Consider the following 19009-nt stretch of genomic DNA (forward strand, 5'->3'; position numbering starts at 1 on the left):
TAGCTAGCTTGACGGAGTTTCTATACAGCTGGGTGGTGCTATGTTACTGATGTTGAACTTTATTTTGTTCGTAGGTTAATTATTAGAGTTGCCAACCGTCCCGTAAAAAACAGAATCGTCTGGTATTCAGAGAAAATATTACGCGTTTCTTATTGAGGTGAAAAGGAACAGTTTGTCCTGGACTTCAGGTACAATGAAAAAGACACAAAGCTGCCTCTTCTTCTCTCATCCTCTCCTGTTTCTACTTCAGTCATGAAACTGATCAATGATCAGCTGATCGGCTTTTCTCTCTTGTTTGTTTATCACTTTGTGCCAGAAACAGGAAACCAGCGGATGTCGCGCTAAACAACAGCAGCACGTTTAAGCTTGATCAGCTGTTGTTAGAATTTATTTAATATTAATTTCTGGTATCAGCTGATGTTTGCTGGAGCCACAGCTGTAAAGCTGCTGGTCATGATGTCGGTTTGGATATGTGGTGAGAGGGAAACATGAAGATGAAACCAGGAGATGTCCTTACTGAACCATCAGAGCTGAACAGGTGATGGAGAAACAGGTTTACCTTTTAGGTGACATGGATGAGTTGAAGTTATGAACTGTTTCTGAGAGACAAATAACACCAGGATCCTTTTCTAAGTAGCTGACAGCTGGTAACTGTGCAGGGGCGGGTCTAGCAAAGTGTTGCCAGGGGGGCAGGTAGGGCATTAACAGGGAGAGGGGGGCACAAAGAAATACTTTCTTATTCTCATTTAAAATGTCTCGCTTTTAAAAAATAATTATCTGAATCTTACAACAAACGATTGATAGATTGATGCATATATACCATCAGAACAGTGTACATCACTGTCACAACAGCGTTTGTTTTCATTCAAAGGCTTTATGATTTTTCCTATAATGGCGGCCGCTCTCTAGTCAAAATGTCCGGGACGATTTTCTGTCCCAGTCCAGCCCTGTATGCAGCTCATCTGCAGTCTGGTGTTACCTACATCTTCCTATTCAGAAGGCAGAATTTCCGAGTTCTGAGTACAATCAAAGCACCACGACTGCAGTTTTTGTGTTGGATGTAAAAAGCTAGGATAGAATCAGGCGTGGGATTTCTCTCGTGGAAATGTGCACATTATCTTTTCCTTTCTGTTGGTAGGTAGCACAGTGCACTTGTGGCAGGATAGTGTTAACATGTAGGCAAGCTAGAAGACTGGCAAAGTTATGGAAGCAACACATTAACAAGAGAATTCTGAGTTAAACCAAAGTTACTTTCCCTAGTAACTAGTTACTCTGAAAGTAACGAGTAACTTGAAGTAACTGAGTTACTTTTGATAGAAGTAACTAGTAATGTAACTAAGTTACTATTTTAAAGTAACTTACCCAACACTGGTAATTTCATCCTGCTCTTGTGTGGTGACAACTGCAGTCTCATCGTCCTCCTGTGTTTTAATAAACACCAGGGCAAGTGTGCATCATTTACACTATGACATATGCTTTATAAAGCTGTAAGCTAGCTTTCTCCTGATTGGTCGGCACTCACAAACAGAAGGTGGGTGGGGCTCATAGACAGTATGGCTCTCTTCTCTTTTAGTATATATTAGGCATATTTGCATTTGTTTACATGCATTTCTGTTCATGTATGTGTTCGTGTATCCACTTTTCCAAAGGTATAATGTGCATTTTCACATTTTCTGTCACATGACCATATCAAAGATGGCTGACACGTCAGATCCATGAGCGTATCAATACTCGCTGTGAATAAAAGCCCAAGTTATAGAGCACTCGAAACAGACTCTAGATCAGATATGGTCACCACGGGCACAGCAGCACCATCTACACGCTACTGTGGATAAATCCACTCCCAGTCCTTACACTATAGTCCCTTTGCTCCTTACAAACTGTTGGTTGGCCTGCCATGTTTATTCATTCGGGTCCAGACTCGGGTCCAGACTCGGGTCCAGACTCGGGTCCAGACTCGGGTCCAGACTCGGGTCCAGACTCGGGTTGAGCAGCCCCCCGCTGCTCAGGACAAAAACGCAGCGTTTTGAAAACGCTCTCCAAAGCAGACACATTTAAAACGGTGCTTTCGTGTCAGTGTGGACAGCGAAAACTGAGACTTTTTGAAAACAATGACACATTTTAGTCATGTGATGCAGTCATGTGACCAATTAAACTAAGATAGTGAAGGGTATTATACTGCAGTTGTTTTGTCAGCCCTAGTATTCTCCCTGGCTTTTGCACCTTTGTACTTTTGTGTTACTCGCAGCAACAACTCCACCTCGTTGTTAGTCCATGTAAAAAGCTCGCTGCTTTTCCTCAACATTTTGCCGAAGTTTCAAAGAGCAGCAGACAGGAATGAGACCGGCCCAATCTTCTTGCGTTTCACGCATGTGCAGGACTGGAACGTGAGCGTTTTGGGCCGTTTCAATGTGGACGCACAACTCTGTGAAAAGGACAAAACGACAGTGTGGACGCCGAGCGGAAGCATCGTTTTCACATCTATCCGGGCCAGCGTGGACGCAGCCTCAGTTATTTTAATGAGGTCTTCGTACTGAAACTAAACTTCAGACGTACATGTTTAAAACAGCGGCACTGTTGGCTCACACAGTGAATCCTACCTGACCGCTCAAAGATGGATGAGCAGCCTAACAGCACCAGAGCCTTTCATGGATATATACAGTAAAAAATATTTTACTATTATTTTGATATTTTTAAAATGCAGTTTCACCCCAAACAAACACTTGATTGTCGTAGGGAGACATGTTGGCGTAACTAACCAGAACCTGCCGTGGAGCGCTCTGCAGGACCTCTGAGCCTGTAGAGGTTTAAACAGTCTCAGTGTGCAGATCTGATGCTGCCCCCGTGTCTCAGTGGGAGGTACAGGATGTGACCTGGCACACAGACAGAGGGCACGTCGTCTCAGGCCATCCTACTCGGTCGATGTCACTCTGTCTTTAGCTTATAAAAAATACCCGTCTGTAATTACACGCCTTCTCACGCAGGCACAAACACACACAAAGGCTTTTTAAGGACGATTTCCATTCAGAGCGGCAGACAAGTTCAAGATGTCTACGGCGCTCCCTCGGCCCCCTCTGCTCAGTTTAGGAAACAACAAACAATGCGGTTGCTACGGGGCCCCGTGAGCCCCCCGAGAGAGACCGCATGTCAGCAGCAGTCTGGACAGCCAACGGCCAGGCTGCAGACAGTTTGCAAGCAAACACGCAGACCGTGCAATCGGTGCACCGTGCTCCTCCTGCAGGACACACACATTAGAGATAGCCGAGAGTATCTGCAGCACCTCCTCTGCTGATAATCACACTCATGAAAGAGCTTCAGCCACTTTCTCTCTCACTGGGAAGATCAGATCTGTGCTGTAAAAGTTTGACACCAATCATTCATGAATCTCTAGACGGTTCTCTGGAACGAATAATTAGTTAATAAAGTAATGAAAATGCCTGACACAGTCTTAAGCCCAGCGGGGAGACACTGAACCTCTAACAGTTACTACTGCTCACTCATCTCCACGTCTGCAAGGACCACGGAAATTAGACTGTTCAGGAAATTCATATGAAACAAGTGAGCTGGTTTGTTCAGCCTGTAGAGGTTTAATGCAGGCCCAGTGTTACACCATCAGCTGATGAGCTAACGAGTTCATTAATACAGTGCGTCTGTCATCACAGTTTGTGACTTTAGGCCTTTGAAAAGTCTTCTCCATGAATTAAAGCTACTGAATTAAAAAAGAGGATTACGAGATGAAAACCGTAAAAGGATCTGTCAGGATTATCAGCAACAACTCAGCTGGAAGAAAACACTGATCAGCTGACACGGCGCATCCATAAGCTGTTTTTTTAAAGACCGCTGAGTAACAACGGCACATCCCCGCTGAGGTACGGTCCCGACTCACCAGCCTCTCCATCTCCTGCTCGCGGAGCCTCTCCTCTCTCTGTCGTCGGTGGTACTCCAGCAGATCGTCCTCGTTGTCGCTGATCTCTGTGATGCTGTTCTTCCTCTCCCTCATACCGGGGTGCGGTCTCCCTGCAGACATCTTTCTGTGGGTCCTTGGGCTGGCTACAGGAGAGGAACCCGGCAACGAGCCCAGACTGTAAGCAGGCGACAAGGAATTCCCAAAGCTCGCTTTCCGTACCCCTGCACCCCCGACGCTGCCCTCCGTCAACAACGAGGTAGGGGATGGGCTGCGAGCTCGGATGCCTCTGCTGCAAGTCTGCTCCTCTGACTTGCGCCGAAGTCTGGGGCTCTCTGGAACAACCTTGCCCAGATTTGAGGGGCTGTCCAGAGTCCTCAGTGGGTTCACCGTGCCCGGAAGTGCCCCTGGGAGAACTGGAACCCCTCTGCGAGCCAAGGAGGGGCTTAAAGGTGGCAACTCTCTCATACTGCTGCCTGCTCCACCGCCCCCGTTCACCTCCACGTTCCTCCGGGCCAAGCGAGGGCTTTCCGGGGGCTGCAACGAGCGCGGATGCTGCTGGAGAGGTGATCCTTGGATTATGTGGACGATGGGGTCCAGGGGAGGCTGGAACGCTCTGGTGGGTTGAGAAAGCTGCCTGGAGGGGCTGGAAGTGAGAGAGCGATCGGCCAGAGGGGCGTGCTCTCTGAAGGGGCTGGCAGGTCTTTCCTGGAGCACTGTGGTAGTCTTGGTCCTGGGGCTGGAGGGCGACGGGGATGAACAGGTCGGAAACTTGGGTGTGGGCCTGGGGCTACTTGGCACAGCGTTTCTACCGCTAAGAGATTCACTGGAGGACAGAAGGGGGGTCTGCCGAGGGCTCTCAGACCCAGCTTGGCCCAGTCCTGTGTGGCTTGGCTTGGGGCTTGGAGGAGCCTCCGTTAAGACCTTTCGCGGCAACCTGGGGCTTTCCTGAACCTTTTGGCTCACCCCACTGCTGCTGAAGTTAGGCAGTATGGTCCGTGGCTGGGGTACCGGCGGAGGCTGGGCGGTGAAGTTGTAGCTAGAGGAGCGTACAGGCACTGGCGGCAGAGAAGAACTCTGGTCCTGGGGTCCTCCACTAGGAGATGGACTGGTAAAGCTTCCACTGCTGGCTGCTGAGGGGGAGGACAGTGGGGAAAAAGGAGGCGATGTGTTCTCATAGCTGGACCCCACAGACATGGCCCCTGGGCTGGTAGGAGGCGATAACAGATACCGGCCCCCTCCGTTGACCATGGGCGACAGAGGAGAGTGAGCTGCGGACTGGCCTCCGGGAGGCTTCATGGCGTCCGATGAAGAAGGCTGAGGGTCATCCATGACTAGAGAATCCATGATCTCCTGGAGGTCCCTCTCAATAGAGCTGACGATAGCGCTGTGCTCGGATTGGACTTTCTCTCCAGGAGCTGGGGGACACTGGGCTGCACTGGGCTGGTGATTCCCATTGACCAAGCTCTCTGTGTCTAGAGGGAAAGCAGAGAGAATAAAACGGGCATCAGACAGGTATTCAAACAGAGTCAACGATATCCTGCACCTCAATAACTCCCCCAGCTCCACCACATGCCCCGGCTCATTAGATATCACACAAAGAAAACATTTGCAGTGGGGCAGCGACGGCATTTTCATAATTCTAACAGCAGCAGCAAAAACAGACTGTTCAGGATACACTGTGCATCATGGCACGACTTAAACAGCAAAGCAGCAGTGATGAGGGTCCTTCAAAGGCTGACTACGACATTGCAAATCGCCATCAGTTAGCATCGCACAATGTTTTGGTTTTTTTAGTGCAAGGCAGGAAAAACAAAAGCACGCTCTCATTTGCGTGTGTACACCGACAACAGGAAAAAACATACAGCTCTCCACAGGCTTCAGGTTCTGGTTAGTTTTGCCCTCGAGCTCAGCGGGTTTTACAAGGACTGCTGTAACCTGTGGCAGCGAGATGACTCGGGAGAGCCGAGTGACATCAAGGATCACTAGATCCTTGATGTCACTCGGCTCTCTGACCGGCACCGACCTGACAGCACGGAGCGACGACACGGGAAGAAATGAAGCTCCGAACTAATATGAAAGACTGTGATTGGTTTCCTGCTGGACAGTCAGTCCCGTCGCTGTGTTAGATGCACATCTTTGTTCTGGGCGGTCCAACCAGCTTTAGTATAAAAAGCCTCTGTGGGTAACGAGCTTTTTAATACAACTACCTTCAATGACTATGAGAGTAACACTGTTGGATGATCTCTTTCCCCTGAACAGAAGAAGTGCAGTGACACTGCCTTCCTTTAAGAGTCTTTAACCCTGATAACTTTCCATTATTCCTGTGCGGTTGTGTCACAGCGTTCCTTACTGTGCCGAAAACATCCTACGAGCCTTAGCCCCTCCTAACTCTTCACAGCCGCACTGAAATGAAACTATTTAAAACATGTACTGCCAGACTTCCTCACCTCCCCAGAGAGCTTCACAAACTGCTGAATTCGAACCTGTTATTTAAGATGCATTCAACGTCAATTTTCCAGCCTACTGTGGAAGACAGGTAAGTACAAGGCCAGAGAAGGGATTAGTAGTGAGGGGAAAAAGGAAGGAAGGACACACAGACGGCACTGGATAGGAGAAAATGTGCCTACATAACCCAATTACTGTATGGCCCGAAAGCAAACGTAGGACACAGGCCAGGTAATCTCATCTTAATCATCTTCCTCCAATGTCAGCACAGTAGATTATAACACCAGAAACACACAGCCACGTGGCTCTGAGGCAGGGAACACTCCACAGATCAGGTTTTATTCACCTTAAATGAGGATTATTGTAAGGTAGCGTCATCAGTGCAAACACAGAGGTAATAAAACAGCTGTCGTGTCTGAGAAGCAAATAAAAGAGTCAGTTTTGTGTCACAGAGGCAAATCCCATCAGTGCAAGTGCTTTAAAATACAGAAGCTTCACAAATAATGCATTAGCTGTGCCTGCTCAGCTGACACCACAGCAGCTATGCCTGCTTTTTCTCTAATAACGCCAAGCTCTGCCCACGTGACAGCCTCACCACAACTGAATATGAACGCATCTGCGTGTAAATAACACGGCAGTGAAGTAACAATGCTAGTGTCACATCGACCGTCACGGATCCTGATGTGAGGAACACACAATACGGGATAAAGGCGGCCGTTTGCTGAGGGAAAGCCCGTGCAATGATGTCATGGCATACAGACCATCGCCTCCAGCGCATCGCGACAAACTTCATTTAAAAACTGGCAATTTACGCCGGCGTGTTCGCGGGTAAAGACGAGCGCCGGCTTCAACATGACGGCATGATATTTTATCACACAGAGCATCCTCTGCTTTTCGGCACCAATTCCATCATATGGAAGCGCTAGCTAACAAACACACGCTTGGTTCATCTGCCATTACCCATTTCTCTCCCTGACAAGAACGCCGTATCATGCTGTTAGCAAAGAAGATCAGATGTATTTAGAGGAAATCACACAGTCGTGTTTATTAATGTGATATGATCCGAATAAAGATGCAAAGTCACAGTGATTGGTTCGAGTGTGTACCGCTGCTCTAAGACGTGCACACCTTCTTAGATAAATGCACGAATGAAAAATCGACGTATTGTTAATGGAGTTTGGCGTGTGACCGCTTGGCATCACTTTTCTCAGGCGCGGAGAGCTAGGGTTACTCACATGAAGGAATAAAACTGCGCCCCGGTCAGTTTCAGTGCGGTTCACCTGCTATATGACCCACACATGAGGCCACGTCCTCCGGACAGCGCTGACAGGGCGGCTGTGGCAGAGCTCCGCCGTGTCTGGCTCCACACACACCGAAGAGACACGGAGCTTCAACGCCGCGCTGACAGTTCAACCGGGGTGCTGGGTACCGCTGCGGACCGCCGAACCGCTGGCGTCAGGTTACGCGAACAGTAACACGGCATTTCCGGTCTTGACTTTCAAAGTAAATCTCTATTAGCGTCAAGGGAACGTGCCACTGTTGAGAACATTTTCACTATTAAGGCCGATTTTAACTGAATATGAAAGTCCATAAAATACCTTAGAAGTGCAGTTTTACAATTAAACCCAGTTACGAAAAACAAATCGCTCTGAACTCTATTTTATTTTGAAGGTACATTTGTATGACTGACCGTGTCGTGGTTTACTTAACGAAGCTTTTCCTGCCCGCAGTGATGAACCACTGCGAGATTTGCGAGCAGTTTGTCACGGCAGCACATTTTATTGTTCGTCACTGTTCTCTGTGTCAATAATGCAGGTTAGATGCGACCGAGGAGAAAGTATTGAAACGGCCCGTGTCCACGTTAAAGCCAGGGATGGCGGTGAGAGAGCGATGCAGCTTATTAGTTTACCCAAACTAGGGGAACCTCAAAAAGATAAACTTTGGGACAAAAGTCAGAAATGACAAATATCCCTGTGCATCCACCGTCTGTCTGAATATCTTTCCACATAAAAACACTCACACTGATCGAGCATGGTGAAATATTTAAAGGAAAATCAGAGAGGTTCTTCTGGGATGGAAATGTGGGTTTGGAAATGGAAAACAGGGGCAGGAAATATGTGGCGGTTACCCTGTTAAATGGCAAAAAGATCCCCAGTTTGACGTCCTAATAGTGCTTTATTAATAAGCACTTGCTTTCATCTCATAATAGTGAAAAAAAAGAGATTCAGCATGCAGCAGTGCCAATCTAAAACCACAACTGCATCCCCAGCCTTCAGCCTTGTCCTCAGAGCTGTCCAGCAGCCAAGTCACTGGGAGATAAAGGCCTTTCACTGGGAAGAATACAGAAGGCTGGGGAACAGGGACCAGAGGGGAAACCCAGGCAGGGAGGGCGCAGAGATGGGAGACAGCACACTGGAACTGGGAGCTTTATAAATAGCCTCTGAAAAGGATACTGTAACCCCAGCCATCAGCCACTTTAAGGAACCACAAAGCCGTCTGCTGGCCTCGCACTGAGATACAGGAAGTGCCAGCTGGATGAAAATCCAGCAAAGCTTGCAGAAACTAAACGAGACAGGTAAATGCGACGGACGCCGCTGCAATTTGTGACTCTTTGCTGGTCTTCAGTGGAGGATGTGACAGTGTGTGGCTGTCTGTCTCTCTGTCTTGCACAGAAACTGATGACATGTCCTCTCCGCCAGCGCCACGTGGGACAGGCTCCAACCCCCCTCCAAACCTGATAAACAGCTAAGAAAATGGAGGGCGGACTGACAGAGTGGTGCAAAGTGCACACGACTCTGGAGAATTGCATGAGGTTTGATTTTGCAAGACAATCGTTACAAAGTGATGCAAGTTTTAGGATTCACAGAAGTAGGCCATAAACAACTAATATGCCAACCAGCGCCACCAGGCTGCTGACAACACCAAACGTCCCCTGTCTGCAGGACTCATTGCAGTGTTACCATGTATGTGTGGCAGCATGGTCCCGTTAGGGAGATCAGAAGTCCTCAGGAGCCCTGGACCAGCAGAACTGATTTAAAGCAGACTCAGAGATTTCGATCAGTAATTTTTCCTTCATTCACGTGTGTATGGAAAACAGACTGTATACTAAAGACAGAAGCAGGATCACCCATTGTTAGCATTTCCACACTGACCATCTCGGCGTTTTGCAGCAGTTTGTGACGAGGAAATAGCAACGAGCAGCGCTGACTGTGAAACGAAGGGAAGCTGCAGACTGATGGGCCGGCGGCATGTCAATCACAAGGTCACCATGACCTCATTGATCCTCTATTTGTAATCAGAAGGTTGCCGGTTCGAGCCCCGGCTCGGACAGTCTCGGTCGTTGTGTCCTTGGGCAAGACACTTCACCCGTTGCCTACTGGTGGTGGTCAGAGGGCCCGGTGGCGCCAGTGTCCGGCAGCCTCGCCTCTGTCAGTGCGCCCCAGGGTGGCTGTGGCTACAACGTAGCTGCCATCACCAGTGTGTGTGTGAGTGGGTGGATGACTGGATGTGTAAAGCTCTTTGGGGTCCTGAGGGACGAGTAAAGCTCTATACAAAAGCAGGCCATTTTTATTTTACTCTAATGGAATCTTTACCCGTTTACTCAAGTCACACCTCAAGTAGGTCTGTGAGTCATTACAAAGAGTGCAGGTTTCATACTCATACAGCAGCTTCACATTTCAGACCCACAAACTGTCTCCATCTTTTGTGTACAGGTATACACGTTATGTGCTTGATGGAACGTGACATCCACGTGTGGTGCTTCAGTCTATCAGCTCTGTCCAGCCGTCACACCTGTACTGACTCTACCTGCACCATGAATCTGGAGAGATGCTCCGAGGTATCGTAAAGACAGGAAGTGACTACAGTTTGTTGATCCTAGAGCACAAACTGCATCTGTACATCGCAGAGATTCAGCCTAACCACACTCACGCTGACTCACAGCTGACACACACTAGTTCACACACAAAGATAACATGTGCCACTTTCAAGTCTTTTCAAGCTGACACGGCGGACATGCTGCGTTTATCATGGGAGTGGCATAAGCAATCTTCATCTGAACGCAACTCAGGAATGCGTAATTGGTACGTTTCTAAACAACGGAAGGCTTTCATTAGTGGATCAGGAAGTCCAGAGCAGGCAGCGTGCCTGTGTGCTATACTTATCCCCTGGTGGCACGCCGTGTCAACTGTGGGGGAGGACGGGGGACGAGATGCTGTGACAGATCCCTGGAAGTATAGCTTGCCAAGAGAAGGTACACTTACAGCTGTGGACACACACACACACACACACACACACACACACACACACACACACACACTTTGCCTGGAGACAGAGGAATGAGATGAAACATGCATGGTGTGAGCTCGGTCCCAGCTGGGCCCTGCTCAGGCTCTGGGCTCCAACAGACCCTCCAAGTGACGACGAGGGTCTGATAACAGAGCTGCAAACAGAACTCTGACCAATCTATGACTCTGCAAATATAAAATGTCTTTTTAATGAAACACCAACCAAAGTAACTGAGAGCAGCTGACGTTTGAAAAGCCAACAAACACACAAAGAAAAGTCTGCTGCTCCACTTGCTCCACCCTTGTGTGGAGTTTACTGCTGTACAAGCAGCCACCTGTAAACTACACCTCTCCACCTCCAGCACCCGCCTTTTTACCGTCTGCTCCTTTCATCCGTGCAGGCCGAGCTGAAAATGAGATTTCTTACGGGGGAAACGAGGTCTTTCTGTTTCCTGGACAAAGTGCCAGTGCTGAGCTTTTCAAAGTGATTTGTGTTTGCGAGGTGTGGAGTCAGTGCTCCCGAGTAATAACAGTCAGGATATACTACGTATGTATGTGGAAACCCCACAATAACGGCACAGTACCTGCACAGAGTCTGTAGTCCCCAGCAGAGACACTTCCTCCTTGGGGCATCATACTCTTCATCCTGAAGGCTTCCTCAGGGTGGTTGAAGCGAAAGAAGGCTGATTGGCCAAAACACAGCATGCAGCCTGGAACAGAAGCACATACATTTCATTTTCACCTGTGCTTAGTCATCACATCCCTGTACCCTGTAGCTCTGCCACGGGAAGCTAGCAGGTCACAGGTGTGCCACAATTATGTGCAGTTGTTTTAGGGTAGGTGGGGCTACAGGGGTGGGAACCTTTGGAGAACCGTTATCATTGTTATCATTGAATACTGTAAAGTATTTTTGCCCGAAATGCCCACCCCCCACGTCACCCGCCATGCAGGTCGAGAATCACAACCAATGTTTGTCTGCAATATCTCTGAAAACTCTCCAAAAATGTCTTTTATTGAACAGTTTCTGATGTATAAACTGCTAATAAAGAACTCCTGGTCCAGCTATGAGAGGAAAACGCTCAGCACAGCCACACATGCTTAGTGCGACCGGGACAAAAAAAGCAAGAGGTTTGCTGTTTGTTTGGGAACAAAGGCATCACTGCCATTCAGTAGATGGCACTAAGGCTTTAATGTGTGTGCTAATATGATGCTAAAGCTCAAAAACAAGTACCAAATCTTCATTTAAAGACTATAAAGAGCTAGCTTAGCAATTCATTAGCAGAAATACTCACTTCCCCACACTAACCAACAACTTTTAGTTTCTGACTGTTTCCTGTCTTATTTAAGACATGAACATTACAGGAATGAAGTGGACTGCTAACCATTTAGGAAGAGCCAGCATAGTTTTATTCCACATTTACAGTCTTTATGCTAAGCTAGGCTAAAGTGTCAAATTCCTTAGGTAACATAAAAACCATCCATCATCCATCCATCTTCATCCACTTTATCCGAGGCCGGGCAGCAGCCTAAGCAAAGAGGCCCAGACCTCCCTCTCCCCAGCCACCTCCTCCAGCTTGTCCGGGGGAACACCAAGGCGTTCCCAGGCCAGCCGAGAGATATAATCTCTCCAGCGTGTCCTGGGTCTGCCCCGGGGCCTCCTCCCGGTGGGACATGGCTGGAACACCGCGCCCAGGGGGCATCCTTGTCAGATGCCCGAACCACCTCAGCTGGCTCCTTTCGATGTGGAGGAGCAGCGAAGTAAAAGCGAAGCTCTCAATTTACCGGTCGATCTACGTCCCTACCCTCACCTATGGCCACGAGCTGTGGGTAGTGACCGAAAGAACGAGGTCGCGGATACAAGCGGCAGAAATGAGCTTCCTCCGAAGGCTGGCTGGCCTCTCCCTTAGAGATAGGGTGAGAAGTTCAGCCATCAGGGAGGGGCTCAGAGTAGAACATAAACACCAATCTAAATTTAAAAAGTAAACAACATTTTCCTCAAATATATTTCCTTTGACATGCAGTGAAGTACAGGAACAAAGTAGTACAAACAGTAAGCATATCTGTGTGTGTACTAATAAATATGCTGCGACTTTCCACCACAGCCCGACTCATTCCTAATATTTCACATACAGACGTGAGCAGCATCGTAACGCTCACAGAGACTGGAAACAAACTATCCCTGAGAAACTGCTGATGCGTCTCATAGCAGCATCCAGTCTGAGCACAGAGCGCACATGACCGTTTGAATCGCCAACACAGACGTAAGTAAGGTGAACACGAGGCGTCCGAGTTGTTCTGACAGCATCAGGAACGAGCTCACAGACGCTGTGCTGACTCAACCATCATCCACACAGGGCAGAGGGCACACCGTCCTCTGGCACGGTGCAAACGGGCCACTGATGACACTTAAACCTGATATAGCTGGATGAAGACTGCAGAAAACAAAGTACAGAAAAGATCTGAGACATGTCCAAGTTCAGGAGACACATCTGTACAAACTGTCAGGACGGTTTCTCTGCTTTCTGGGAAGCAGGAAGGCACATCGGAACTACAAAGATTCAAAATATATCTAAATAGTTCCCAACTTCAAAACGTCTGACTTCTCGTCACATCGGTTTACACAGCAGAACAATCTGATCTGCCTCTGCCTGACATCCTGTTTCTGCAGGAGCTACGTCCAATTAAAGAGATAAGATGATAAAATGCCGTTTCAGCAGATCCACGATAAACAAAGTCTGGTCAGAATAATTCTATAAAGAAAACTTCACAAAATTCACATCCATTGCCCTGAGCAGCTATATTCTAGCTGCAACACGCTACAAGCTAACGGGCCGGTCACAAAATGTATGAATCACAGTGCAGTCCAATAAGCTTTAAACACAGCGGTACCTCCGTGTCCTGGTGAGAGCTCAGTGTTGCTCTCACACTCACTTTTTAATGGTTGTACTGGAATTAGTTGAACCTGCTGCAGGTTCTGGCTGGGGTCTGCGTCCTGCCTTATAAAGGACGTCCATCACCAAATGGACTCTTCTCCAGGAGACACTTGTTGCACAAGTTAATGTGTGAAATGCTGTGTTAGAAAAGACTGAACGAACACTAGTCCTGCTGAACTCTGCAGCTCCCAGGTGGCTCAGGACTAACAGGTGCCTGTCTAATGCATTTACACAGATTTCCATTGTCAGAGTAAAAATGTGCAGCAATGGTTGTTTGACTTTGTCCACCAAACTCAGAGCCGTCCTGTGTTCGGGTGAATGTGTCTGCTACAGTGTGATGCAGCGTTTCACTCAGATGGAACCAGCGCCACACACTCCCCAGCTCTGTGTGGTGATATCAATCACATCCACCTATCTGGTTTGAACATCAGAGTACATCATTCACAGAACTCATTCAGCTCCTTCATGTGCCATGAGCCCGATAACAGATCAGCAGTCGCACGTTTATGGTTTTCTCAATACGGCATCATTATGTCCTGCTGACATGACGAGGGAAAGGTCTTCCAGGCCAGCCGGAGATAAGATCCCTGCCTGTCGTTGTGAGGCCTGAGGTAAAAACAGGAAATGCTGCTGTGATGGACGACAGAGCCAGATTGGCCTTTTATTATGGAGAGACACACACGCTGACAGCCTGGGGAAAAACACCTGATTACATCCTGAGCCGTGGGGGAGGCCTGATGGAAAACAGGTGCAGACTGCTGCTAACATGAGCTTAGCACAGAGGGGTCAATGCCACTGCAAAAAACAACAACCTGTGTAGAACGGTGCATGGACTGCTTCTTACACAGCACGCTTCTACAACTGTCTATGCAAGTGCTTCTAATATTCATACTCTGATGGACGCATCGCAGAGGAACTTGGGGTTAGCATCTTGTCCAAGATATTTGGCATGTAGACTAGAGCAGACGGGGATCGAACCACCAACCTTCAGCTACAGCCCTAGAATACATTTACTTCTCTTTTTCTCGTTTGCATGTCATAGGCTGGTAACAACTATTAAAGTCTGGCTGTAAGCCACTCGAAAATGGCAGAAGCATAGATGTATATGCTGTGGTCAAGTCAACATTCATGTTTTACATGAAATAATACTGTAACGTCAGAAGCAGCCACATTTGAATGGCAAGGTGGAGTGCTAAGCTAGCAGCTAACGCAGCAAGCTTTGTTAGCTGCTGGTTATGGACCAGCCTCTAGTGGCCATTAAAGGAACTGCAGGAGGTTGCTGTTTGGCAGAAGATCCCTGTTTAACTACTGCAGCATGAATAGTACCAGTTATACTCTAATCGTTTACACACTAAATTTCAATGTAAAAACATAGAAAGCATCGTCCCTGTAATAAAAATGATTCCTGTACTGTAAAATAACGTGTTGATGCTAAATGCTAATAATGATATTTATATTAGTGCTATAAAATAAGATAAGATAAGATAACCTTTATTAGTCCCACACGTGGGAAATTTGTTTTGTCACAGCAGGAAGTGGACAGTGCAAAAGTTATGAGGCAAAAATTAGAATACAATAAGAATAAATACAGTACACAACTGTACAGAATAGAATAAAATACTATATACAGTAGAAAAAAATAAAATAAATATACAATAAGATAAAAATAGAATACAAATACAAATGCTATATACAACTGAGTAAAAATACAACGATGACAGAAAGGATTATTGCACTTAGTATTATTGCATATGTATGGATGTGTGTGCTTGATCAGTTAAAGTCTTTATTATGGAGTCTGACAGCAGTGGGGAGGAAAGACCTGCGAAATCTCTCCGTCCCACACCGTGGGTGCCGCAGTCTCCCACTGAAGGAGCTGCTCAGTGCTGTCACAGTCTGCTGCATGGGGTGGGAGATGTTGTCCAACAGGGATGACAGCTTAGCCGCCGTTCTCCTGTCACTCACCACCTCCACTGGGTCCAGAGGGCATCCTAGAACAGAGCTGGCCCTTCGGATCACCCTGTTCAGTCTCTTCCTGTCCCCAGCAGAGATGCTGCCGCCCCAGCAGACCACGCCATAAAAGATAGCAGAAGCCACCACAGAGTCATAGAAGGTCTTCAGGAGTGGGCCCTCCACTCCAAACGACCTGAGTCTCCGCAGCAGGTACAGCCTGCTCTGCCCTTTCCTGTAGAGAGCGTCTGAGTTATGAGTCCAGTCCAGTCTATTGTTCAGATGAACACCAAGGTACCTGTAGCTGTCCACAGCCTCAATGTCCATACCCTGGATGTTCAGTGGTTGCAGTGGAGAATGCTTGTGCCTGCGGAAGTCTACCACCAGTTCCTTGGTTTTACTGGCGTTGATCTGGAGGTAGTTCAGCTGGCACCAGTCCACAAAGTCTTGGGTCAGACCTCTGTACTCCTTGTCGTCCCCATCAGTGATGAGGCCGACTATTGCAGAGTCATCAGAGAACTTCTGCAGGAAGCACTGGGTGGAATTGTGGGAGAAGTCTGCAGTGTAGATGGTGAAGAGGAACGGAGCCAGAACCGTTCCCTGTGGGGCCCCCGTACTGCAGACGACCCTGTCCGACACACAGCCCTGAGTCCTCACATACTGTGGTCGGTCGGTGAGGTAGTCCAGGATCCAGGTAGTGAGGTGATGGTCCACTCCAGAGTTCTCCAGCTTGTCCTTTAGAACCGAGGGAAGAATGGTGTTGAAGGCACTGGAGAAATCAAAGAACATGATTCTCACAGTGCTTCCAGCACTCTCCAGGTGAGCGAGGGAACGATGTAGGAGGTGAATGACGGCATCATCCGCTCCAATGCCAGGCTGGTAGGCAAACTGAAGTGGGTCCAGTGATGAGCTTATTAGGCGCCGAAGCTGAGCCAGGACCAACCGCTCCAGGGTCTTCATCAGGTGGGATGTCAGAGCCACCGGCCTGTAGCTGTTGAGGTCCTTGGGGCGTGAAGTCTTTGGCACTGGTACAACACAGGAGGTTTTCCAGAGCTGTGGGACTCTTCCCAACCTCAGGCTCAGGTTGAAGAGGTGCTCCATCACCCCACACAGTTGGTCCGCGCAGGACCTGACGACCCTCGAGCTGATGCCATCTGGACCCGCTGCCTTCTTGCCATTAATCCTCCTCAGTTCCCTCCTAACCTGGGTGGTTGAGAGAGACAGGCTGGAGCCTTGTGTTGAGTGTGTATTGGATGCTGTTGTTGGGGGTGGGGGGGAGTGAGCAGGGTGAATAGAGGAGGTGTGAAGTGTCTGAGGTGGAACAGCAGCAGTGGGGGTGGATTAGCAGTCCAAGAGCAGAACTGTGCTGATTCACATTAGTATTTATTTCTGCCACCCGTCTCTGTTTCCACCAGTGTTACAACACCGTCCTCTGCATAGTTTTGGTATTTTGCACAGTTCAGTATTTGCAGGATAATGAGTGCACCCTCAGTCTAGTCACGAACGAGGAAACACAAGAACTCGCTGAAAAGGACGTTTAAAAGCAGCCGTCGGTACGCTGCTGGTGCGGCCCTCAGAGCCACGTCGGCTGAGCCTCCATGCCTTCACGCGCTCCACAACTTCAGCGCTTATCCGACTTTTCTGCCTCCCTGTTGTGTCCTCTGGATTCTGTCCACTTTCACTGAATCACACCCCTTCCTCTGACTTGCACGAACATGATCTCCCTGGTGAACATCAACTTAGGCATTTAGGAAGCTCCTGGTTAAAACAATGTAGCTTGAAGAGGCATGTATCTGACACTGTGGTGACACAGTCATCACTCACTCTGAGCCTACAAGGGTTTGGTGATGCCTCTGCGGCCTCGTTTTCACGCAGGAGTTCTGTGTTGATTGGAACAACAGTGACGACTGAGGCTAACAGCTAGCTGCAATAACAACATTTCTTTAACATACTTACTGCTTATACAGTCCTGCTCTTAGAATTTAATCAGTATTAAATATGTGCTAGTGTGCTGTATTTTGGTGGTTAGCTATTGGATTGGACATGGAAAATATCTAAGCTAGAAAACATAAGGTATTAGCATTTTCCGAGCCTTGGCTATGCTAATTAGCAAATGCTAAATCAACACTTACTGAAACCAACAGGGCACCAGTTTCAGCTTTATTCAGTTTCGATGTGCTGATTTATCTTTAGAAATGAATATTGAAGTGTTTCACCTTTATGTCAGATGTGAACAGAACTAATAGCAGAGGACTCGACGGCTGTCACAGACCTCTGTTTGTCCCACTGCCACATTTTGCTGGTTTGGCCACTTTGGAGGTGATAACATATCTTTTGTGTAGTATGTTTACCGTCATCATGAGGCCTTTATTACTCACTGTGTTTCATGGGCAAACATCTGTGGCTAAATGGAATGTGGCCACATTAGTGATTACAGTGTGTCTTTGTGAGATACGATGTACAGAGTCAGGTTTATGCCTGAGTTCATGCTGGATGATTCACATTAGCAGCCACTGCTTTGTTGTTCTTGGCCTTAATGCATTAGTCTCACTGCAGTTTGTGGTGTGAGCCAGCTGAATTAGTTGTGCAGTTATTAAGGATGATTCTCGCTTTAGGGTGTAAGCTCCTCGCCTGCTGCTTATGTACGTCTGACAGTGTGAGATTTACTCTGACTTTGTGTTTTTAATAGCATGGCTTTCATTTAACTGTCACTCAAACAGCTTATTTAACTGTTAAAATACAAAATTGTGATTAAGATTCAACTTTGATAAACTGTGCAGCTCTAGTAGCACGTAATCTCAGAACGACAACCTGTTAGTGACAAACTGTTTGAGCATCTTAGCTAGCTCAGCACACAGCAGACAAAAATACCCAAAATATGTGATTCCAGTTTGAATGCTCTAACCACTGTGATCCACCACAGCAACATCTTTGTGAAATTTGCAGATGACACCACAGTGGTGGGGCTCATTTCCAAGGGAGACGAGTCTACGTACAGAGACGAGGTGGAGCAGCTGACGTCATGGTGTAAGGCCAATAACCTCCTCCTCAACACTTCAAAAACCAAAGAACTCATAATAGACTTCAGAAGGAAAAAGGCAGAGATCCAACCACTATTCATAAATGGGGACTGTGTAGAAAGGGTGGCAAGCTTCCGCTTCCTGGGAGTCAATATAGAGGAGAACCTTTCCTGGAGTGTGAACACCTCCGAGCTGCTGAAAAAGGCCCAACAGAGACTGTACTTCCTTCTCAGGAGGAATAACATCACACAGAGACTGCTGGTGTCCTTCTACAGAGCCACCATTGAGAGTGTTCTAACTTACTGCATATGCATCTGGTACACTAGCTGCACAGGGGCTCAGAGGAAAGCACTCCAAGGGATCATTAACACCGCCCAAAAGATCACTGGCTGCCCTCTCCCCACACTGGAAGTTCTACACAACGCCCACTGTTTTAAAAAGGCCCAAAACATCATAAAAGACACCTCA

General features: G+C 47.8%; 1 protein-coding gene across 21 annotated transcripts in view; it reads right to left on the reverse strand.

Annotated features, from left to right (window-relative positions):
- Positions 1 to 19009, reverse strand: part of phldb1b (pleckstrin homology-like domain, family B, member 1b) — a 122082-nt gene that overhangs the window by 42455 nt on the left and 60618 nt on the right. For 20 of the 21 annotated variants that reach the window (XM_080288751.1, XM_080288756.1, XM_080288755.1 and 17 more), the window contains 2 exons: positions 11223 to 11348; positions 3887 to 5379 (listed from right to left, as the gene is read on the reverse strand). In XM_080288751.1, the coding sequence (XP_080144877.1) occupies positions 3887 to 5379; positions 11223 to 11348 (1619 nt within the window). Of the gene's footprint in view, positions 1 to 3886; positions 5380 to 7587; positions 7826 to 11222; positions 11349 to 19009 lie in introns of those variants that run through there. The other variant, XM_080288769.1, reaches the window with a different exon arrangement.

Source organism: Astatotilapia calliptera, chromosome 14 (assembly GCF_964374335.1).
Source record: "Astatotilapia calliptera chromosome 14, fAstCal68.1, whole genome shotgun sequence".
Taxonomy (NCBI): Eukaryota; Metazoa; Chordata; class Actinopteri; order Cichliformes; family Cichlidae; genus Astatotilapia; species Astatotilapia calliptera.